The 24,377-nt window shown below is 38.5% G+C and overlaps 1 protein-coding gene across 3 annotated transcripts in view; it reads right to left on the bottom strand.

Annotated features, from left to right (window-relative positions):
* Window positions 1-23,742, bottom strand: part of ECHDC1 (ethylmalonyl-CoA decarboxylase 1) — a 41,357-nt gene extending 17,615 nt beyond the window's left edge. The window contains exons 1-5 of one of the 3 annotated variants that reach the window (XM_015621926.3): window positions 22,929-23,742; window positions 15,011-15,232; window positions 10,086-10,228; window positions 5,211-5,263; window positions 3,223-3,303 (exon numbers count right to left, since the gene is read on the bottom strand). In XM_015621926.3, the coding sequence (XP_015477412.1) occupies window positions 3,223-3,303; window positions 5,211-5,263; window positions 10,086-10,228; window positions 15,011-15,230 (497 nt within the window). In that variant the 5' untranslated portion in view covers window positions 15,231-15,232; window positions 22,929-23,742. Of the gene's footprint in view, window positions 1-3,222; window positions 3,304-5,210; window positions 5,264-10,085; window positions 10,229-15,010; window positions 15,233-22,132; window positions 22,257-22,331; window positions 22,404-22,928 lie in introns of those variants that run through there. The other 2 variants (XM_015621925.2, XM_015621927.3) reach the window with 2 other exon arrangements.
* Window positions 23,743-24,377: the final 635 nt, after the last annotated feature.

Below are 24,377 nucleotides of genomic sequence, written 5' to 3'. Positions count from 1 at the left end.
TATTGATGTCTCTACCTATGAACCCATTCTGAGATCAGTGGTATGAGAAATGGGCAGTTTTCCATCTCTGCACTCTTGTCCACTGCCTCAATACACCACCTTTTCAATATGATTGCCACGGCAGGGACATGCCTCTACTTGGACTGCAGCAGCATTAGAGAGAAAAAAGGAGGTAGGAGGAAAGAGATTCTGTATCTCAGAAGCACCCAGATACAATGGAAGTCCATTTACCAGGTGATGTAGAACCAAATTTTCAGTCATATATGTGTGTAAAAAACCTAGACAGACATTGCCCCAGAGAGATTTCTCCAAGGAACCAAGACAAAATAGAAGACAAAACAGCTCAGAATTCAAAGTTAGTTATTCTGGCTATTGGTTGGTAATGCACTGCAACAACTGCACTCAAGAGATTATTGTGATCTCCTAATTGCACAAATGGATTCATTACCAACTGTCTTTTCCCCATATCAGTCAGTTTATTGTCCAACATTCCACTACCATTCCTGTTTTCTTGTCTGAAGTCCTCAGCCAATCCTGCCAAATCTTCTCTCCTTACCTTCACACATTGTGTAAGCATAGGACACACTTCAAGTTTCTGCATAAAGGACCCCAAAGCAGGTACTTCAATTATTTGTAAAATTCCATCACTAAATCCAACATCACATTCACTTCTGCAACTCACTGAAATGGCTTCAGTGTCATGCAGAGCTGTAAAAATACATTCACATTTGGCAGCAGAAACCACAAATCACCTTCACAGGCTCAACTGTGGCCCACTGAAAAAAGTCAGTATTTCTTGAAGATATTACTAAAATATTCAGCTATCTCAGCAAGTTTCATACTTCCACCCTTTTACATTACTCAGTGTTGCAGTAATAATTGAGAAAAATAATTACAGTGTCAGAAGTTTTATCTTTCTAATTTTCATATCAGAAAAATTCTGAAAGGAAATTAATTACCTTACCCTTGTCTGGACTGATTTGTCTGATTTTTTTTTTCCACTAGTAACATGTTTATGATCTTTATAAGGATGCTTCTCTTCTGGAGTCACACTGCAACAACACATAAAACAGCTAAGACTGAAGACGATGTTTCGAGAAGACCTCTTCCTCCAGATTAAAGGTGGACTGACCTGAGATGCTTTCACTTTTCATCATTGTCCTTATGTCAGCAATAAATGTGCCAAAGTTCACACAAACTCCTGCTAATCCAATTTAAAATGAGCCAGCTTAAAACTGAATGAGACAATTAGCTACTGCTATCAGAAGAATGTATCAGTTAAGCATCTTAAACCACATCACCTATTTTAAAATTGAATTTGTCCACACCTCTACCTTAGCAGAGATGTGCCTCATGCTGCCAGACCACATTTCAGAGGAGGTTCAGATTTTAGTTCAGGTGAGTTTCTCAAATTATATCAGTGTAGCTAATGTAGTACAAAGTGGCAGAGATAAAAATAAGAAAATACTTCATGCGAAAACCAAGCAGTTTGGTAGTTTAAACAGAAACTGTGAAAAACAGAACTGTATTTGCAAATCTAGAATTAAAAGCAGCCACAACAAACTAATTTTGTTCTTAAAAAATAAAATGTCCAAACAGATTATTCAAAGAAAAAAAAATCTCTGATTTCTGTCTCAAGTTCATCTTTTGTCATCTAGTGACTGAGGACAGAATACCTATTCCATTAATATCTACTTATAGTCCTCAAAAAACCCCCAGAATTTTGTCTACCAGAATTAAAATTCTCAAATTCAAGAGCAATAACAGCAAAGAGTATGTTTCTCTGTCTTGTTGCTGTTATTAATTAAGTCCCATTTGGTGCTCCTGAATTGCTGTTATTTAGTTGCACTGGATGGTTGTATAGAAAGTAATAGAAGATGGATCAACAGCTGTAGTTATTATGAAAATTATGGCAGCGCATGAGAGGAATTGCAGCTGCTCAATTCATGCAAATAAGAGCTACTTGACAATGCCTATAATTACACAGCATGTCAAAACAGCATAGCTGGAGTGTAAGTAGAGACTACATATTTTAGAAAGCCAAAAGATTTCCATTTCATTATATTCCCATTCCCTAAACGCCTATTTAGAGATAACAAGAAACACTTTCTGTCGACAGGCTCACAGATACAGAAAGGTCTGCTGAGTCTCCCAGGTGCATTCTCCTGCCAGCACTGCAGCTGTCAAACACAGAGCCTCTCTGCTGTTTCCCAAGCATTTGTAACACAGCCTGGACTCACATCACAGCTGGCACTTCAGCTCACTGTGTGCTGAGCAGATATGAAGAAAGATTCAGCCACATCTACTTTCAAAGCAAAGGTAGATTGCTTCCAAGTGGCTCAGACAATGCAGATACCATCTCCTCTATCCAAAGCCTGTTCCTGATACCTGGAACAGCACTGTAATATTCTAGTTTACTTTACTTTTGAGTGTACCTTCTTTCAGATTGTTTGGGGCAATTCCATTCCCACTTCAGGCACTAAGACCTCTTCAAGAGCATATCTCCTTTTCTTACATGTAAACTTCGCTAAAAGCTCCTCATTTTCAGAGATGCTGCCCACTGTGCTTATCCTGTTACATCTGTAGGCTGCTTGCACATTAGCAATGGTTTATATAAAGTGACATTTTATTACTTTAGTGTCTTCCCATTCCTGTTCTGCCTGTTTAATTAAAGCCCTCTTCTTTTTTTGCCTGTTGTTTCATGCTAGCAAATCCCTGCACCTGCAATTAAAAAAAAACAAACCAGGGATAAATCGTCATTTGTTTTCCTCTGCACCTCAAACTCTTGTTTCAACAGCTGTGCAGCACAAAATTATGTTACAAATAATAACTCCAGAACAAGAAATACAAGAGTAATGAAGAGGTTTATTTATTTATTTTTACTGATGACATTCACATAAAGAGAAACGGGGAGATACACAATTTTGCAGCCCTCCTACCTATCACTCAGGGGTGAGCTGCACCCACTTGTTGTACAACACAGTCAGTTACTGAAGTTCCTTACTGCTCTTGTTTCACACAGTGATTCAAACCACATAACCTGGCAGAAACCACAACTTTTCTTTTCCTGTGAAGTCTGATGACAAAAATCTAATTGCAAATGCCTTGGAATCCAGGAACATGACTCCTGGTAGAATTGGTACCTCAAGCTTCTAATGTTTCAGTTGGACAATGATTAAATCACTGACCCAATACAACAGCTACACAACTTGTCAGCCTTACCTGAAATCACATGCTGTGGTAAGTTCTGCTCCTCCTCCAAAAGCTTTTCCTTGAACTAGTGCAACACTGATCAAAGGCAACCTACACAAGAGACTTTAGTAAGCAAAATTCATGCTTCTATCCTTTCAGAAATTACAAAACAGTTCTACCAAACCATTTCTATTGCAAAAGTTGAGAAAAATATACTTTTCCAATTTATTCAAATAACTACATATTTGTGGGCAATCAGCACAGTATCAATTCTACTTATGTCAAAATTACTATTGCATAATTGATACAGAATCCCAAAATGAAACAGCAAGATGGATATTTTAAATGGAATCAAAATAAATGTCATGTACTGAAAAATATGTTATGAAAAATACCTGCTATAGAATATACCTAAAAAGGTAAGGAGTGACAAGATAGCAACATAAGATTCTACTCTAAGCCAGTACACCACAGAAAGAAGCAGAAAGAGACACAAAGAACTGAAGGGCTGTGTTATCTAAAATTAATGAGATTTACCATGACAGCTTCAGCAGCTTCTTCAAACAGAGTGCTACTATCTCAGTCATCAACAAAACTTTTTTTGCAGACAAAACCTTTTGAGGAAAGCAGCAATCTGTTACCTTTGTTGGTGTTGTATTTAATCATGTTCAAGGTATTTAATCATGTTCAAGGTAATTCTAAGGACAGAGGGAAGGAAGAGTATGTTTCCCCACTGCTGATGTGAAATGAATACTAATGAATAGTGATTTAGGATAAGGCAAGTTTCCTAAGAAATGAAGACAGCTGGTTAGTCGCAGAATTTTCACACTAATACAGCTGTTTCATCTTTTACTATGAAGAGATTTTGAGCAGTTTACAAACCATTCAGAAGTCAGCATCCTAATCATAGCCACATGTCTGGTTTTAGTTCACCTTTAACAGAAGCACCAACACTTTATTACAGCCCAAGTTCACTTACAAGCTGCAGCACAGTTCATACAATACATGGCACAAGAGAACCCACTGGAAGAGGGAAATTTTTTCCTGTGGTTTATGAGAAACCAGAAGATGTGGGTCCAAGACGGCTACATCCACACTCAAATCCATTTGAGGCACCTGTTTCAGGATCACAGTCAGCCTCAGCTCTGAGGGAGACTAATCCCATCTACAACAGATGTCCCCAGGCAGCAGCTCAGCACTCCCCCTGAACCATGGCTTAAAGACATGCTAAGTCTACACACCTGAGGTGGGGGCTTAATCTTCACACATCTTCCTTCTCTTAGCTTTGCCCCATCAATTTTGATTATATGGAGACCAGCTTATGCAAATGGTTCCAATCCCAATGATTCCTTACAGTACTACTAATGTATGTCTCCAATCTCCTGGGTAATTTTACAGAAAAAATGTTAATTCATAACATTTTCTCATATAGATTATTTGAAAACAAAGAATATTTGAAAACAAAGAGTATTCATCTTTAAAGAGCTCTGAGCAGAAAAACACTGACCCTACCACAAATGGATTTAATAGAAACGTGACTTCTCAAGGGAAGCCAAGTCTAAAGGAAAGGGTGTTTTTTAAGAAGCATCAGATGGTAAAACTAACAACACTCCTCTTCTGAAGTGGGAAGATTAAATAAATATATCAAATAAATGTTACCTAGGAGGCTGCATAACCTGTTGCTGCTTGTTATTTAAGAGCTACTGACTTCCACTGAGTTAGAGAGGTGGAATTTCAGAAAATTTGAAGGCCCAGACTTCCTTAGCTCTGGGTATCTCCTAGCTCTACACATATAAGCCTAGGGTTGTTTTTTTTTCCTGTTTCAATCTCTGGAAAGCAAAACGTTAAGGTCTAATTTAAATCCATAAATATCTACCTGATTAACATGTGTAATAGAAAGTCTGTGATTCAAAATTACATACATAAAATTATGTATTTAAACATCTTATTAAAGAATTAACCAAAATACATTCTGATACTTATAATTACTTCATAAATGGGTAAATAAAATATATTACCTCATAAGTCTGGTTAAGGTGTTTTGCATAAACATGCACATATTCATCCCATCCTACAATGAATAGGAAATGAAAAAATGTTAAGTGATCTTAATGTGAAGCAATCAAACACAGATGGAGTAGACAGGAGTAAGCATTCTTTATATTTACTTCAGCTGGGTTTTGAGTCCTTGGTTCATGCTGCCCAAATTGTACCCCAACCCCACTATGCACAAATAGAAAACCTAGTATAAATCAGGTAAAAAAAAAAAAAAGTCAGAACTCAATTGACTTATATAAATTTCAGTTATAATTAAGCCACTGCTAAAGTAATTGCAATATTGAATTTCTGTGTTGTGAAATTTTAGTGTTTCCTCTTAATTTGCTCTTCTCACTTCAAGTTGAACAACCATAAATCTGAGTTTTTAAATTGTGTACAAAACCATGGCGTGCTACATACTTTTTACTGTCCCAAATCCATAAAGTTTTAGACATGATATAATTTATCAATTTAATCTTTTATTGTTTGGGCCAAAAGCATTTCAGAAAAAAAACCAAAAAAAAAAACAAACACCAAAAACCACCAAATTGCAAAAACAAATAAAAAACCAAACCAGAAAGAAGATTTTTCTTATCTCTCTCATCCTTTATGTTTTACATCTCCTTGTAATCAACAGTGAAAAATATACAACTGCTTCCTTCTAATCTAGTACAAGAACTTAAGGGTTCCAAAGAAAATACATTCAACTAATATTTCTTCCTACAATGTGTAGTTAAAATGTGGAACGCTTGGCACAGGGTATTACACCCTCTACACAAATTCAAGAACATAAACTCACAACAGGAACAGCAATAAAAGGTTATTACATATAGAAAGCAACACCTCTAGCTCTAGAAATCTTAGTCACAAACTGTTGGGGGCTAAGAAAATATTTTGAGACAAAATCATTATCTTCCTTCCCTGTTAATATCCTCTTTCTCAGACATCTAGAATTAACCAGGAGCTTGACAAATAACTGGGCTAAATGATCCAGAACCCCCATGTTCATATACATACTGAATTGAACCACATATATTATTTATCCCAAATTAAAGGAAAAAAAGTATGTTTGGACACCATAGAAATAAAAAACAAGTAGGTAAAAACTTCAGCACATCTTTCAAATAATAAAGAAAATAAAGCCAAACAGACCAAATCCAAACAAACCAAACCTCTCATTACCAGAATTTACTAATTTCTGAAACACATTTTTACAGAAGTTGGCAAGTTAGAGAATCTGCCTGAATTAAAAGCCTCTGACTCATACCTCAGGGAATGAAAAGACATGCATTAAGTCTCCAATACATCTTTGGAAAAGGACCTTGAAATAACAGCAGGCCAATTTCAGGTGATTTATTGTCCATTTAGTCATGTATTCCCAAGAGCTACTCTGCCCAATGACAACCAGCATTATGATGTTTGGGCACAGATCTCTGGCAGATGTGAGTGCCATGACAACTGCTACACAAAAACCAGTGTATTTAGTTTTACTACACTAAAGGGCTGCTTGAAAATTTTAGCACATGTTGATTTATAAAGAGGCTTTTAGTTATCACTGTAGCCATCTCCTGCACACTCTAAGAACAGTAGCAATATTTCCATTCCAAGTTAAAGAACATTCAAACCTTTCATGATAGCTGCCTTAGTAGCTAAGTTCAAAGCCCACACAAAGATACAAGATACCAGCTCTCAGACACAGACTTGCACAATTCCCGTATTACAACCTTCAGGATGTAAGCTGAATTACATGCTTCAGGATGAAGCTGCACAAAAGCTCTTCAGAGAACATGATTTTTCACTTCACCACACCAGAATCCTTGCATTCAAACTGGACTTCTCAATTAATGACAAAATCCAAAACGATAATTAAAGATTCATTCCAGAACAGATGAACTTGAAAAACCCATTTATGTCTGAGCAGATAAAAAGAAAAGTCTTCATACTCTCAGGTGGTAGAGAGATTACTGTGGAAAAAATGACTGCACAGAAAACACTCAAAAAAAAAAAGAAAAAAAAAAGAAAAAAAAAGCAATTGCTTGAGTCCTGGCAAGTAATAAACCCTTCAAACCTTCCTGACAAGAAAAATAAGGCTATTATTCAGATAAAAGACTCTAAGAGGTGTTCTCTACAGTCTAGTAGAATAATTATATCTGCAGCTCTAATATTGTTCTTGAAGTAAGAAGACCTCTAACTAGCAGAAAGGGAGGTAAAATGCAGTAAAATGCACAACATATGGAAGGAAAGGATTAACAGCTTGGAGTGGGCCTAGGAGAGGCAGGGAAGGAGAAAGTCACCTTCATAAAGTAGAAGACTCTAATGCTGCCTCTTATTGCCACAAGAGCTTCAAATCCATTTTCACTGCTGATAGAATGATATTTCCAGATTATCTCCAACTGCTCCAAAGTTCTCCCTCCATGGCTTATGCTTGGGAACCTCTGTCCTAGGACTTCTAGACAGGGATCAAGGAAAGCAAAATTCTCCTTTGTGCTTCTTCCTCTGAGCTGTTGTTTCAAGAGCTATTCTTGCTTTTCAGCTAGGCAACTTTTCAAGTCTCACTCCAGAATGAGGTTCTCGCTCTAGGAACAGCTTACAAAGCCTTACAAAGACAGAAGGAAAAATATTTTTTATTTAAATTCCACTACTCATTTACCTTCTGTGATTTGGTTATGTAATGTTAGCACTCAGAAAAGAAAAACAGGCAGGGGACCTAGGTTTGCTTCAGAGTTAGGAACAACTGAACATGGGACAAGATGGACAAAAGAGGAAAAGAATGAAGTGGAAGGGGAGGACTAAGAGCCACTAGGGGGCAAGAAAATCCTTCAGCATTCCTGGCCATTATTCTGCCTATTCTCCACCACAGGGAAAAGCAAAATGTACTGAAAATTATGAAAAATACAGTACTCCATTAACCAACTGGTTGGATAAAAGTGTTTTCTGCAATTACTAAAAGCAATGGGCTAAAGAAGTCTTTAAAAAATATATTAAGGACAGTTCAGTTATTTGAGCATGGTGCTAATAATGACAAGATTATGGGTTCAATCTGTTCACTTAAAAGTTGGATTTATCATCCCTGTGGGTCTCCTTCCAACTCAGAATATTCTATGATACTGTGAAAGACATACCCTTTCAGGCATAAAGTTATTCACTTTTGGGGTTTTTCTGCCTTGAAGATGCCTGTGGACAGAAAACTTAACCTGAAACCAGACAAAACACTCTCATCTCCATCAAGTTAGAGCAAAGAGTTCTGTAAGACTGAAGATCAGAAAATGCTATTACATATTCTAGTAAAGATTTATTTAATAAAGACTATTAAATCCCACCAAACAGATTATTTAGAAGCTATTATAAAGAAACTCTCAGTAAAAGATAAATAGTTTGAACTCTCCAAAGGAAGTAGAAAAGCAACTACATTTAACTATTCTTGGAGAATTTCTGGTGACTCTTAGGCTTTAATTTCAATACTAGCATGAGATCTAGATTCTCTGCAGAGAATTCCCAAAGTTATAACTAACATGTATACATTTCATTCCACCCAGTATATCTGTTATTGAACCTTGCAAGAGCCCTCTGCCACTGCAGTGGCTCAAAGTAATTTGTATAAGCACAGAGAGAGAATATGAAATACATGGAAGCAGAATCACTGAGATTTACAGAACTCTGAAGGAAAGCCTGGACTGCAAATAAGAAAAGAAATGACCTTGCTTGGCTTCAGCTCCTTTTCTGTTGGTATAATGCTCAAAGAAGTTGAGAATGGCAGATTAAATTTTTTTTAAAAAAATCAATTTAGAAAAAATTTCATATGCATCTGTATTTTTAGAATTACCAGTGCTTATAATATATCCAGATGAAAACTTCCCCAAATCCATTTAGATATAAAGCATGACATTTCCGTATTAAGAAAAGCACCTCTCTTGTGAGGCTCCAGAAAGGAAAGAAAGAGTCCTATACTCTTTGAAAACTGGACTGTCCTATGTATGTTACCAGGCCACAAATAAAATCTAAGATATTGTGGGGTTTATGATATTTAGTTTCATCAACAGGAAAAAAAAATCATCACTGAAGACAAATATCAGATTATCCAGTTTTTGTGTTGATGCTCATACTGGAAGGGCAAATTAAATGTTTCATTTACGTAATTAAATCCTGAAAAAACTTGCAGTGGCCACAAAAAAAGCACCAGGATTGGCACTTACCACAACTGCAAATTAGGTATAAGAGCAGCACAGGCAGCTTCCCTGGCAGCTGGCAAAGCCCTGTTTCACACATTGCCAAGTCCACATATTAGCACACAGAAAGAACAGTAGCACACATGAAAGTTGTCCAAATGAGTGGCATGAGCAAAAAATTGCCATCAAACCCCAACTTCTTCAATTTCATAGGTACACACAAGACTCACATGACTCAAGTACAGCACAAGAATTGCATCTGTTCTTCCATTTCATGCAGGTTCAAACAGTTTTGATAAAATTTCTGTAATAGCAGCCATACTACTTACATTTCTGTTTTTATTTTAGAATATAAGAAATTATTACTTTTATCTGTTTCTAAAGGTCAAACTACAGAAGCATATTTTATCTGATGTGTAAATTCACCATATACTGCTGTGAGAAACTAAAATGACATTTTTAAAAGAAAAGGCTAAAGAAGCACATATAGTGTAGGAATTTAGAGTTATGAATCACTTACAATAAAACTTAAATCATGGCTTGAAGGGCCTGACAACATTTTTTTGACCATTAAAGCTCCATTCTGTGACTTGTATGTAAAATTGCAGAAGTGTAGGGCAACACCTCTGTCTAAAAAGAATCTCAAAAAAATAATTTTTCTCCAAAACCTTAATGTGTACTAATACTTGCCTGGGAGTTGGATATTTCTTTGACAGCATTCAAATCAGATCCTGAGCAAAAAGTGTTTCCTGCACCATGGATTATAAGACCTTTGCCATCCTTCCAGTTTTCCAGTTCAGTTACCCTCTCCTGGAGTTCTACCATCATAGTACCTGCCACAAGAGGGGAGAAACAAAATTTTTAACAGGAAATTATTACCACCACTATGTTTTCCACCAGCAAAAACAAGTTAGAGTAAATAAGTGATTGTCTTAAAATCACAAGGGAAAGCATCATCTTAAATCCTGCACACAATCACCAACATACATTTGTTCTCCAAGGATGCATGTCCCAAAATTCCAAAGGATATTCTGTATGAAGGATATTTGTGTTACACTCAAAAAAGCCTCAAAACAAAACAAAAACAAACAAACAAACAAAACCCTCTACCTGATTTATTTCTGCTTGCAATTGCATACGTTCAGGACAGCTAAATTTATATGTATCCATCCAGATCTGTCCAACTAGTCATTTTGAAATTACTGACACTCCTCCCTGCCCAAACAATTGGCAGAGAATGAAAATAATCATGTCCAAGGTGGGCTCAAGGTGCAACCAGTCAATGTTAACAAAGGCTTCTTTCTAAAGACTCTCATTATAAATACTATCATCATAGAGTACTAGCTTTTTATTTCTTGTTTAAACAACTAATTCATGATAAAACATGATAAATATATTTGCTTAAGTACCCTTCCTGACATGGAACTCTACAAACTCCTGTTTCTAGCACTCATCCTGGACAGCAGCATCTTCCACAGCAATGGAACATACCTGTATTAATTTAAAGCTCTTCCTGTCTGAATGCCTATGACCTGTCTCTTATTCTCTTAATATACTTAAGAGAAAACATTTACAGAAACTAATTTCAGAAAGCAGGGTACATACAGGCTGATGACACTCCCAGCTTTACCCTTCTTTGACAAAAATTTAGATGGACAGGCCTACATTCTTCAGATAGAAATGTGCTTTTGATTAATACTCTCCTCTGCCAATGGTGTTGCTTTTTTAGCTCTACGCCTGCATGCACAGGACTCATCCTCTTCTGAAATTTCCCATTAGCAGCCAATCCACGGGACATTTGTGTTTTCTAACTGTTTGGTTTCTTTTCTTACAGTTAATTATGAAGTAAGCTTCCCAGTACCACATCAAGAGTGAACACTGAGTCAAGCACTTACCCCTTAGGCTTGGTCTCAGCCACTGAATTAACACAGTTTGACAATGTTTCTGTTCTAGGCAATAATTAAGTGGACATTACATATTATATACCAGAATAGCATTGGGTTGTTTTATTTTTTTACCCACTTCAAGTCCATACCATGATCCTCTAAAAAATCCCAGCAGTTCTGCCAGTTGCTTTCCCTTCTGTATTTATAATTTGGTCATGTTTTTTGTATGTGGCACACTACATTTGCTTTCACTGAATTTCACCCTGTTGATCTTGAGCTCTTTGTAGCAGCTAATCAAGATCACTTTGAATGCCTCTCCTCTACTCCAAAAAATATTCTTGAAAGACCTCCTAATGTGGGGTCATCTGACAATTTCAGCAGTTCATCTTCTGTTCCATCATCCAAGCCAGGAATAAAAATACTGAGCAGAACTAGGCCTGGATGTAATTTTTGTGGGTCTTCTTTTGAAATGCTTTTCCAGCCCGACAGCATATTCAACACCTCTTTCTGCAAACACTGCAGTTCAAACAGGTGTGCATTAACCCTGTGGATTTCACTTACTACATATCTGCCTTCTTAAGTCTTCTTTACAGAGAGGTGTTTGAGATGGCATCCAAGCTTTGCTGGAGTCAAATACAGCAGAACCACTGTTTGAGGTTCTCTTAATAGGCAAAGCAGTGAGGTATTGAAGAGCATTCAAAGCCAAATATCCAGTTAACTGAAAAAATGCAGGATCCATACGAGCCTGTTACATGCAATAGCAGGGGACAAGAGACACTGGCCTGGTTCTGTCCTCTGCAAGAGGCTCTTTTCCATCCCTGACAACACTGAACTATTATTTACCAACAGACATAGCTCCTGATGTTTGATATAATGAAGAGGGCACAACACTAAAGCAAATTGTCATTCTGCCAATCTTATTTCAGTATTTAATACCACTAAGTTCATGCTCTTTACAAAATTAATAATAAATAATAATTTGTTTGCATCTTAACTATCATTTGAGAATAAATGTTTTCAAGTAAATTCTAGAAAACAAAAATTATCATCATTATTTTCTAATTTCTACAGGCTAGCTTTCTTCTCTCAAACTACATTCAAGTTTAATTCAGTGAGAGGTTGGGTTGCTGAAACTGGTTCTACCAGGCTTTAACTGACATTATTAGCATTTGTTTCCAAAGAGACTATTTCAAACAGGTGGCCATCAGATTCCAATTAAGAAGAGAAAAAAGGCATAACAATCTCCATATCGCCCATTAGCAATTTGCCAACAATTTTGTTCTGTTTTTGATTTCATGAGTTGCTCAAGCTTAGAATAAACATAATTCCTTTGAGATAAGAAACTGCTGTGTAAAGCAAATGCCTGGAAAATAGAATTTCTCTCAACAGCTTAATAATGTTTTGCAGCTTTCTAGAGGGAGTGTGCATGGATATATAAATTCACATCTGCCACTATTCAGAAGCTATGAAACACAGAATTGACAGAATTTGATGGGGAGGTCGCTGAATCTACCGGCTCCGGCTGGTGAAGTCAACCAGGTTCGGCTGAGGCAATTCAAGGCTATCACACCCCATCCTGCCCCTTGAATAGCATTATTTGACACACAACTGTAAAGGCAAAGGACTAAGTTCCTGGTAGTTTCTCAGCAACTGCATTTCACAGACAATAATGTTAAAAATTAAATTAAGATCAGTATAAATTAAGATGACATATCATTCATTGCAGTAGCCAAGGGGCCAGACTGATTTTGCTTCTACGTTGCCTTCCATAAAAACAAAAGTCTCTAGCAGAGGTGTAGAGCACAAAGAAGAAGCATCTCTTGAACTGACAGTAAGATTTTCCAGATAAATTTTTTGTGGCTATTGCCTAGCAAAATGGTGTACAGCTCTCTACAGGGCTCTACACACTGCTGTAAAACAGAACTGCCTGATCCCACGGCTCATTTGTTATACGCTAATGAGGATCCACAACAAAGACAGAGCTATTAATTTCCTCAGTGGATTTTGTGGCTCCTCTTTGCTACTGGAGCATCTAATTGACATACACTAATAAGTTATTTTCACAGCAGTCCTGTAAGGAGAGAAGAGATTATTTTACAGATAACTAACTGAGCCAGAGAGAAAATGTCTGCTAATTTTGGATGCTTGACTCCAGATGTGTGATATGATTTCAGCACTTTAACATTAGACAGAGCACTGTACAGGCAAAGAACAGCTATCAGTTGCCTAAATGACAGGTGCATCTGCTCAGCACTGCCACCAATCACTTCTGGGCCTCTCCTGCCAAACACATAGAAAACAGAGAACATACTTGCAAGTTTCTATGGAAGTTTGGTTTAAGCAATTTGACTTTTATTACTCCTGATCTTCAAAGAGCAGAAAAACCCAATGTGCTCTCTCCTTTTGGTGTTACAGCTCATTCCTCATGCCCCTTTCAACTTCCACAACAAATATGCTAAAAGCACACAGTCTGCAAGGTGTACATTGCACAGTTCTGTTTTGAATCAAAAACATAAAACAATCTAGAAAAAGTAGAAACAACACTGTAGTTATGATTGTATAACAGCACGTATGCTGACAGGGAGGCATGCAGAAGGGCAATACCCATCCTAACATTTTTTAGCTACAACTTCCTAAGTTAAGTAATGCTTCTATACATGAGATTTTTAAGCAAAAAAAGAGAGAATGCAGAAACATGTAGGTGCATTACCACCAGTTCTGCTGCTTGCTTAGGTTCCTTTCAGCTAACAATCACTAGTGGAAAAAGCAGATTGACATTCTGCATATAAAGGGCACAATTTGCTGCAAAATGTTTGCTCACAACAAAGGAACAGTGAGAAACTGGGCAGGAAGACAGAACAGCAACAAAGAAATTGGCAAGATGACACAAAAGTATCCACTTCAAAATATTAACATATAAAAACATTCTTACACTAAAGGCCTATGCACGGCTCCAGTTTAGGTAGATTCACACCATGAACCTGCACCACTTCATATCTGAAGAGAATGGCATAAATTGGAATAAACTAGATAGTTAAGAAGAGATAGCAAATATACTCAACTTGGAGAACAAAAACCTCTCATAATACAAGATTAATAAAATAGGGCACTTGGTTTTGATAGCTAAGTATTCTCCAGTGTAAAAGCATATTAAACAAATCACTGACCTGCAAAAGCTGAGAATACCCAGCTCATCTGATCTTTAATTAACCATTCACTGATATTTACGACATAAGGCAAATGAAGAAGAAATGGAAGACAGTTTGGGTGAGCGAAAAACACCAAATTACAGAAGTTTAATGTACAGGGAAGGCTTTAGGTAAAGAAGGTAAAGAAACAGGAAGCAAACTCAATCTTTCTATATCACCTACAAAAGAGAGGTGGCATCTTCTCAAGCCCACAAAAATGCCTTCCATATTTCCAGAGTAGTGATGACAAAATGAGAGGAGATGCAAGAAAGAGCTCAGTGACAGAATTGTGCCAACACTTAACATAGGGAGAAGCACATTCTGCAAGACAGTCCCTGCATCATTGAGAATTTCTTAGATTCTTATGACATTTATAGCAAAGTTACTATGCAAAACACTGGACACATTTGCTACACATCTGTTCTTTTAACTCAGGCATGGTAAGACAGAGTGTTTCACTTTCTTAGACAAAATATCAAAACAGGTAACTGAAAAAGAGAAAAACCAAAACCAATCAGCAATCCCATCAACTAATTAGTACCTGTAAAGGCATTCATTAGCTTTGGGTTATTCAAAGTAAGTATTCCAATGCCATTGTCTTCTTTGGAAAGGTTGATGGATCCACCAGAAAACTGTTGAAGTTTCTTCTTTATCAATTCTTCTTCATAGCCATCAGCACCATTATACAGTGACAACCTTCTCTGTTGTAGTATTTTTTTCTTTGTAGTCTGAACTAAGTTCTTCCAGAGAGGAAGGGCCATTTCTGGAAATACATGGGGTGAGGAGAAAAAAAAAAATTCAAGAGATTTCCTTTGAAATCCATTTCAGTCCTCTGAGAAAGAGGGAATTATGACAGCAGAAACTAATATAAATGTAATACAATCATATCAGTTGACTGAAATTACTGCAAACTATATTTTCAAAATTCTTACTTTGAATCTACCCCCACAAAGTTACCAGAAGGAGTTTTATGGAGTGATTTTAGTAGTTAAGCCAGATATTAGCACCTTTTAAAACACTTCTTTGTAAAATTTACCAAGAAAGTATTTCTGTGCAGAACACAAAAGAAGCTCAAAAAACTACAGTAAGACTCCTATGTATTCCACTACACCAATTTACTCTGTATTAATTTTCCAAACCCTCCCTCACTCTTCTCTCTTAAAAAATACCAAGATCCTCAGCTAAAATGGAGGAAAAATTCTATCACGTCCCACAGCTTTCGTGATCTGGATGTCCTGCTTTTCTGTAAGCAACTATTAGAGCAAGACCTTCCCAAAAGAAATACTTGAGGAACATAAAAATTAAGAACTGAAGATCATTCTTATATCGAAGTCTGCTCCCTATCACCTAATCCCATTAACACAGTTGTCAGACCCCATCTTAAAACTAATTAGTTTGCCTAGCCCCTGAATGCTATGTGCTTTTCCCAGTCATCCCAGTAGCACTTTGAGTTGACCTCATTTGAGCACAGAATCTGTGCAGTGCTCCAAAGGATGCAAAGTGTACAACGTTATTATGCATTGAGAACCATATTTACCTTTTATAAAGATAGTAATACTTGTAAACTATTTCTGTATACCGGTATACCCAGTGCTTATTCCTCTGCTATTTCCACTCTACAGTGTATGACTGTAGATCCAGAAATAACAAGAAAGTAATTATCATATATTACACTTGATCTGCATCTCTGCCTTAATTTATTTACTTTGGAAATGGGTCTACTGGAGAAAGTGGTTTACAAATTACTTTAAAGAAACTGAGTAAAGCCTGAACTGGAAACAGCTGTTCTGGAAATAAAGTCATCTTAGAAACCAATCAGAATGGGAATCAAAAGAGCCCCCACAGGACGTGGAAAACAAATGCTTGCTATTTTGCGATTTGATATAGTCCTACCTTTTCCCCAACCTACTTTTTAATGGGCTTGGCCATTCAGAAGACATGGTAGATGCTCATTTTGTTGATAGCTGGGAAAAGACTGTTTTGTTTCTGCATCATATTTGGCAGAAGCAAGATACTTGAAAAATTGGAAAGCAGCTGTTGGAAAGTTTTTCTAAGGTGAACTCAAAACATAAACACATTCATTGAGACAGACTTTGGTGACAGCTATATTGTGTGCTCTGTTATCTTACAGTTTACAGACTCAACATTTTTGAAAGCCTTTATTATTTACACATGATCAAGTAAATGCACATTAAAAACAACACATAATTAGCTCCTAATGAAACAAGTGAACAGCCCTGTCAAGTGAATACTTATGTTACTGGCTGTACCATTGTACACTCAACTTGAAAATGCTTCTGTTGGTGCAGGCATAGTCCTCATGCAAAGGGAGGAGGAGTTTGCAGAGCAACCACACTGTGGGATGTGAAGAAACATGCAGCAATACCAGGCAATTGTGAAGAGCCATCTATACCAATAGATTCATACCTGTCCTGCCAACTGCACCCACCAAAACAACAGGATCTCACAAGCTCAACAGAAAGAAATTAGTAAGGCCTACACAAATCTATGCATTATAAAATCATCTACACAGGAAATTGTAAAGGGATTTTTTTTAATATCTGCTGACAAACAAGGCATGTTAATCTGTCATGATGAATTTTTCCAAAGTGTAAACTAATAAAACTAATTACAAAATTTAATCAAGTTTAAAATCTAATTGAATACAAGAGTCATTACTTCATAAAAAACATTCCCTGACTGTTGCTGCACCCAAACACTCTCCATCTATGCACATTCTAATAGTCTGCAACACTTCAGCTACCACCTTTCAGAGCTTTTAAAATTTTATTTAAAGAGTGAAAATGGGTTTCTAAAGCTCATTTCTCCTAATTGATTCTTTTTATATTCAGACTCTCAAGAAAGAGACAGCCTTCTCTTTTCTCTAAAACCTCAGTAGTCATTCCTCAGCATATATTAATGCAATAAAACTTTCCATCCAGCTACTAGTTTTTGCTCAGGAGAGAACAAACATGAAATATAAGGACAGTTCAGCCTTTCATTTTAAAGCGTACCTTGAACAATCAACTCCCAATTTTTAATGAATACAAAGTGTCCCCAATTCTCATACAAAAACAGACTACCTGGAATTCTCTAGGAAGCCCCAATGACTGGCTTGAAAGCAAAGAGGAGGGGGAAAAAAAGAAGGTTGTCCTGCTAACTTGATGACTTAAACTTTTTTCATGAATTTTATACACTACTGAATTTCTCATGACAAGAAATATACTGAGCAAAACAGACTTAAGATATGGAAATTTTATTCCAATGAAAAAAAGAGTCTGTCATTTTCAACTGCTTGGTTATATGCATTAACAGCTCTTTAATATTATCACTATGGTAATAAAGAATAGCAGCAAGTGCAGGATTAGAAAACAAATTGGACACCACTGCCTGCTGATCATGACTCATGATTAATGACTCATGCAAGGTATAATCTTTGAATTATTTTCTTTACAATCATCTCCTACAGTACCGGTCAGTGCCCAATACTATTTTCTAATAAAAATAAGATTATTTTAGCAGTGTATTTAAACATCATCCAAAATTTCAATCAGTATGAAGCACTCACAATCCACCGCATTAATCCAATCATGAGATTGATTATTTCTGTATTTTGCACAAAACCAGAGAAAGATGTTGCAGTAGCACGATCTTGTAGGACCACCCAAAAGATATTTATTAGCACTAAAATTTTCAGATTTTCAGTTTAACATCATCACATCACTTTATACATACTTAGAGAAATGGAGTCTGAGTCTAATTTTAAAAAGGCAACATGCTATACCCATTAGCATCTGTAGCAAAGGTAGTTTACGCACAGTTCCTACAAAGGAAAAAAACCCAACCTGACAGTAAGTAATAACAGTGGTCAATTAGCATCTTTCATATGTTTTAAGTGCTACAGCTTTATATATCACTGATGGTGACTAAGAAAGAAGACATTGTATGGACATCAATAGCTGTTCATGCCACAGCTATTGTACCTCTTACATAAAACAGCATTTTAAATCCCATTTGGCACTCAAGTGATTTTGTAACACCCTTGCCTGTGGGGTAGCAGACTGTGGGTTCATATAAACACATCCAATGCCAGTACTTCAGTACAAAGAACTGACACATATTATGCAAGAGCAGTACATGTATCCACATGCAGGCACTCACAATCTATGTATTTTTGTGCATGTGGAGGTATCAGAGGCCTTTTGACAGCCTCTGGTAACTGCCTAGGTAAAATTCAGACTTCACAATGTTAATAAAACATAGTAATAACAGGAACACTAACATCAATACTCCCTGAGTAGATTCTTTGGGAAATTAGTAAGTCTTAAATAAGGATATTTGCCTTTGCCATTTACCACTACTGTGTTGCAACCCAAATTTGTCTTGGAACACGTGATGTATCAAACCTCCAGCAATGCTGCCAGTGTCAGTTGTCACTGAACATGAAAGTAAGAGATAAGGACTGTAGGTAGCAACTTTCTAGAAGAAAGGGTATAAGAATTAAGACAAACCAGAGAACTAAATCTTAGGAGCCGTATACTCAAACAAGAGACACAGTACAACATAGCAAATTAAAATACATGAGCAAGGAAAATTCCAGTTCAAAAAATGGTGCTTGAACTATTAACATGAGTCAGGGAATAAGAAAATGGGGAAAGAAGATGCAGGGGTGTGTTTTCAATACATCAGAGAAATAAGCATGCCCTTTCATCTGGGGCAGGATATGACAGGTGTGATGTGCAGATACAGATACTGCAAAAAAAACCCATCAACTGACTTTCTGGGTTTGGATGAAGGTATACTGAGATTAAGCATAACAGAAATAAAGGGATTAAATAGACAAAATCCACAAAATAAATCTCAGGGAGGAGAAAACATTCCAATGGCATAAAAAAAAACAATTAGAAAGGCACTTTTGTGACACTGCCGAAGGCATCAAGGGCACTTGGTCAAGAAGAACAAGAGAACCTGACTTGAGGAAGACCTTTGGCAGCTGCAATTTCAGTGAGAAGCTCAGAAGTGCAAAGAGAGGGAAGAAGGGTTAGAAGATGTGAACTGAGGACGATGATGACTCAATTCAACCCTGTCTGGGTGGCTTACCAATCACTTTAGAAGGCATTTCCCTGTACTAGGGAGCAGTGACCATGACTGGCAGATGCTTCACCAGGTTTCTGCAATGGCCAATCAATGGAAAGCAAGTGGTGATACAGAAATGGATATACATTATACGTATATACATACACACATATACATAATGAAATACGGATATGGAAATACAATTGACACTATAGCATAAAAGCAGATGAAAAAGCAGAGTGATGGATAAACAAAGCATGAAAATAGCCCATCTGTAGGGAAAAAAAAATAGGTTGAAAATGAGTGAAAATAGCAACTGACTGTAACCCTGGTCAGTAGGCTAGTGCGTAATTATGGGGAATAAAAAAAAAGAAAATAAATTCTGGTGTTGGACAAAGAGAAGAGATTCAAATACAAAAGAAGAGCAGCTTAGTCTCACAGTGGAGTCACTAGACCCTGCCTTCAGACACAAGAAAGGTGTAATAGGGAGGACTCACATGCAGGATTCCTCTGTTGCCAGTTGCTTGTCACCACCCCACAACTGAAGGTTATGGAGCCCTCCACCTACCTCATGCACTTATCCATCTCTCTACTTTCCTTCCATGATGCGTGGGTTAGGTTAACTTAAACACCTTGTCCAACAGGTTCTCCCACTCTAATAATTACCAGATGAAGCAAACTGAGGGCACTCACTTCTCCAACTGGCTTTCTCACAGCTGAATGCAAGCAGTGAGCAGATCATAACCATGCTAAGGGATCAGCAGTAGAAAACCTACTGACAAAACATGATTTGGAAATACAGATACCAAAGAAAGCAGGGGAGCTAAGGAGCTTCTGCTTCCCCAACTAGGGGACTGATCCCTCAAGCTTTTTCTCAAAATGTCATGGCTCCCAAACTTGCTGAGCCCTGTTCAAACTTTTAGCACATTGTCTCTGGTACCTGCACTGTAGACAAATTAGATGGGATCAACAGTCCCTCCAGTTCAGCACTTTAAAAGCCTTATGACTCCTCTAAAAACAGCCTTTAAAAGCAGCAGGTATTTTAAAGGACAATTTTTTAGCCTCTGTATTACTGTTGATAGAACAAAAGATTTGGGCCTCCTACTTTCTGTATGTCATCATTAGAAACAAAATTTATCTATCCAGAAGCTGAAAGAACAAGAATTAAGAACATGTCCAGATTAACTAACTGAAACGGCATCAACTAATGTATGTAATGGGAAATAAAAATTAACTGGGGGGAAAGAAAAATATTGTAACTGTGTAAGTAAAAAAAATCCCTTTGTCTGTAGTTTCAGTTTTAAGCTGGCTGACCATTTACGCCTCATTTCTGGTTTTATCTCTTTTTTCTTGTTTTTTTCATTGTTCCTAAGCAGCTCAATTCTGGACATAGCAAGCTATAGCTTTCCAAACTATTTGTTCTTTGTTTAGTTTTGTATTTTTTAAGTATCCCTGTAGGCTAGAGTTTAGCTGTGAATTGTCTTTCTATTCCTAAACAATTACATTCTCTTTTAATCACATTTTAATTATTTTGAAGAATAGCAAATGAATCACAGAGAAACATATTTAAGTCCACAGAAAAATAATGGTATTTAAGGATGCAAAACAGCTGACAAAGGAAGCCTTTCCATAAATACAGATGACACTACCCAAAAACATTTGATTTTGGTCCCATGGTGAGTAAAAGATTTTGAGTTTTACAGCAGAGGGCAAGAATATGCTATCTTCTGCAAAAAGCACTCGGGCTTTTATTTTTCAATGCTTTGATTCGAAGAGGTCCTCTTCACAGCTGTCATCAAAGGAGCTTTTATAACAGTGACAGAAAACTCTTTTAAGTTCACTACCCACTAGGTGTGTTTTAGAGACCTTTAAGAAGAGCAGATGCACAACTTCACAGGAATGGAAATAACCACAACCAACACACGATTTGCCTTCCAGTCACCAAATCCTGAACCATAAAATGCATGAATTCTAACTTGACCCACAAATACTGATGCTTTCCTAATGGTTGCCTTGAAAACTGTATCTTTTGTAGCCAAGAACTATTCTGAAGAATACAAGAAATATCCACTTAATTCACTGTTTAATATTCTCTCCTTACCACCACCAGCTATAAATGCTTCTCTCGACAGCAATGCCAAAAATTATATACCAAAGTCTGAACTGGCCAAGCAGTCACGATTCTCCTGTCCCCTTGTAACAGCACTGGGAACTAGCAGCACCACTCCAGGACTGCCTGTCACCTGCTTCCTTGGCTCCTGAAGCCTGAATTTCGGGAAGCAATGGCAACCGTGCAGGTATCACCTTGGGAAGAATGTGAAGGCTCAAGGGACCGAGGGGTGGAAGCTACTTCTCCAGATGACATTTCATGCTGCTAACCTGCGGTGCCAAAATACACTTTTTTTTTTTTTTTTTTTTTTTTTTTTTTTTTTTTTTTTTTTTTTTTTTTTTTTTTACGGAATTACTTATGTTAGATCAACCGTCACGCCAGGCAGGGCTGAGCGCCGAGCAGGGCCGAAGTGGGCGGTGAGCGGCTGTTCCCAAAGCGAGACCCGAGATGTCAGGGCTAAGCAGAAGCACCACAGACCTCTCCAGCACGGATGACACCAGCTGGCCTCTGCCCCGGGAAGCCCGAGGCCTCGCGGGGATCGGGACGCCCCGCGCCCGCCCTGCCCCCGGACGCTGTCCGGGGCCGCGCCTCGGCAGCCCCGTTCCCCTGCAGAGGCCCCTTTCCCCCGAAGGCCGCGGACGGCCGGGGCAGCGGAGCCCCCCGGTCGGGCACTGACCTGGGCCCGGCGCTGACCTGGGCCCGGCGCCGGCGGAGCAGCGGCGGCGGGCGGTGCTGCGGGGAAAGGGCCCCGCCGGGAACCGCTGCCGCGGCCTCCGGGCCGGGCCCGCAGCCGCCCGCCCGCTCCCGGGCGCAGCGGTGTCGGGGCAGCCCCGCGCCCGGCAAAAGGGAATTAAAACCTATTGAGCCCCCAGGTGCTGGGGGCTGACTTGGAGCCCACAAGGTACCGCATCTCTAGAGGCGTGACCCCAAGCAGAGAGAACTCTGCCTGAATTAAAGCAGTTTTGAAGCAGACGATACTTGTCAGCTCCAAAGTTGCCAAATACCACATAAGCAGGTCGTCATTATTGTCGTTTTCTGCACCTATGGCCTCCATCTCGAAAAACCAAGCCCCGCGTTTCTATCCGAGTCAGGCTAATTAAAGATCCTTGTTTCTCCGCTGCCACAGGACGAGGTCTCGCCTCAGGTGAGGGTACGGATCGCTGCCGGGAGGATCCAGCCTGGGGCGGCGGGGCCTCGCTTGCAGCAGGCAGGAGGGATGTTAGCTCCCTGTCCACGGCGCCTCAAGGAGAGACTTGAGCTCCAGCTGTTTTACCTGTCAGCCTAAGTGGGAGCTCTTTCCACTGTCCTGTTCCAGGCCGCTGTGCCTGCCTGGCCTCCAAGTACCGCTCACCTGTACCCGGCTCTGCAAGCCGGGCCAAAGTGCTCAGCAAGCCGCAAACTCCCCGGCATTAAACTGTAATTGTGTAAACTTGAGGCTGGCATAAAATGACATTGTCACACACAGCCCTGCTCTCGGTTTTGCCAGCAGCCAGATCAAGGCAAATAAATGTTCCCAATAAAGATAACTTAGTGCTTTGCATATTCAAAGCAATATGTAAATATAAGCCAGTCTTTCTTTCTGTGTCCTTGTTGAGACACATATATAAGATGACTCAGTTTTAAGTATTTGTAGCATGGCTGAAAAATGTATCTGGAGATACATCTTCTCCACCTTTATTAGAACTGTTTTTCAACCCAACTGTCAATACAAATGTTCCAAAGTTGGCCTAGTTCATTAAAATTATGATTGAATATGTAGGGAATTTCAATTAATCATTTATGTTGAAAAACAAAAGCCTTTCACGCTGAACAGATATTTTCAACTTTGTATTGTTCAGATAATCGAGAATATGAAATAGTCTAGTCCCAGGCAGTGCTATATTTATACAATAGAAGGATACATTTCCTTTTTACAATACTCTCTGCAACAAGCAGGCTTGTTTTTCCTCCTGGGTTCACAAAGAACTTTTGCGGTAGGATTCAGCCCTGCAGTTGTGTCTGGAAAACCTCAGTAAAGATCTGTGCGAGTGCAGCAGCTCTCTCCAGGTCCTGCTCCAAGGGCTTGTCCTCTCTCTGAGCGGAGCGATGCCCAGGCACGTCCCAGCTGGGTCGGAAGCAGAGGAGGCGAGGGTGGCTGGAAGCTCGTGGTTTTCCAGGTAACATATTGCCACCTAGCAGCGCTCGGTGGAAGTAGCGCAAACCGGACCGGCAGATCCATAAACCCGTTTGCCTCATTTTGGTTTTATTGCCTTGCATCATATAGGACAGGATGAGAAGACTAGGATGCACGCAGAGTGAAGACTGAGGATTGCAGGAAAATGAACAGATGAGTGAGATCATCTTCGAAAAGAGACATTAAAGACCAGGCTGTAACTTTCAGCAGGATGGTGACTAGTCCCCTGGATGTCTGACTGTACAATAAGAGACAAAAAGAGAAAAAATGTACAGTCCTGCAAAGTCACATAATCTTATTCTTGCAAATAATTCCACTGTTTTCAGTAACATTTTCTCCTTGCTTTGCTGAAGTTGTACTGACCTAGGAGAGTCAGGTCACCACCTGAATTATATGGAATGTGCCCATTCCCTGTCACCGACCCAGGAGCTGGTGATGATGTACTGGCTAAAAGAGCAGTGCTTCACTATTGGTTTCAAGGCTGCCAGACTGAAATATTGAATTCCAATAGATACAGAGCTATGGGTGCTATTTTTACGAACTCCTTTC

The sequence above is a fragment of the Parus major genome, chromosome 3 (assembly GCF_001522545.3).
Source record: "Parus major isolate Abel chromosome 3, Parus_major1.1, whole genome shotgun sequence".
Lineage (NCBI taxonomy): Eukaryota > Metazoa > Chordata > Aves > Passeriformes > Paridae > Parus > Parus major.
Note: the sequence above shows the minus strand (reverse complement) of the source record. Positions and strands in the feature narration are given on the sequence as shown.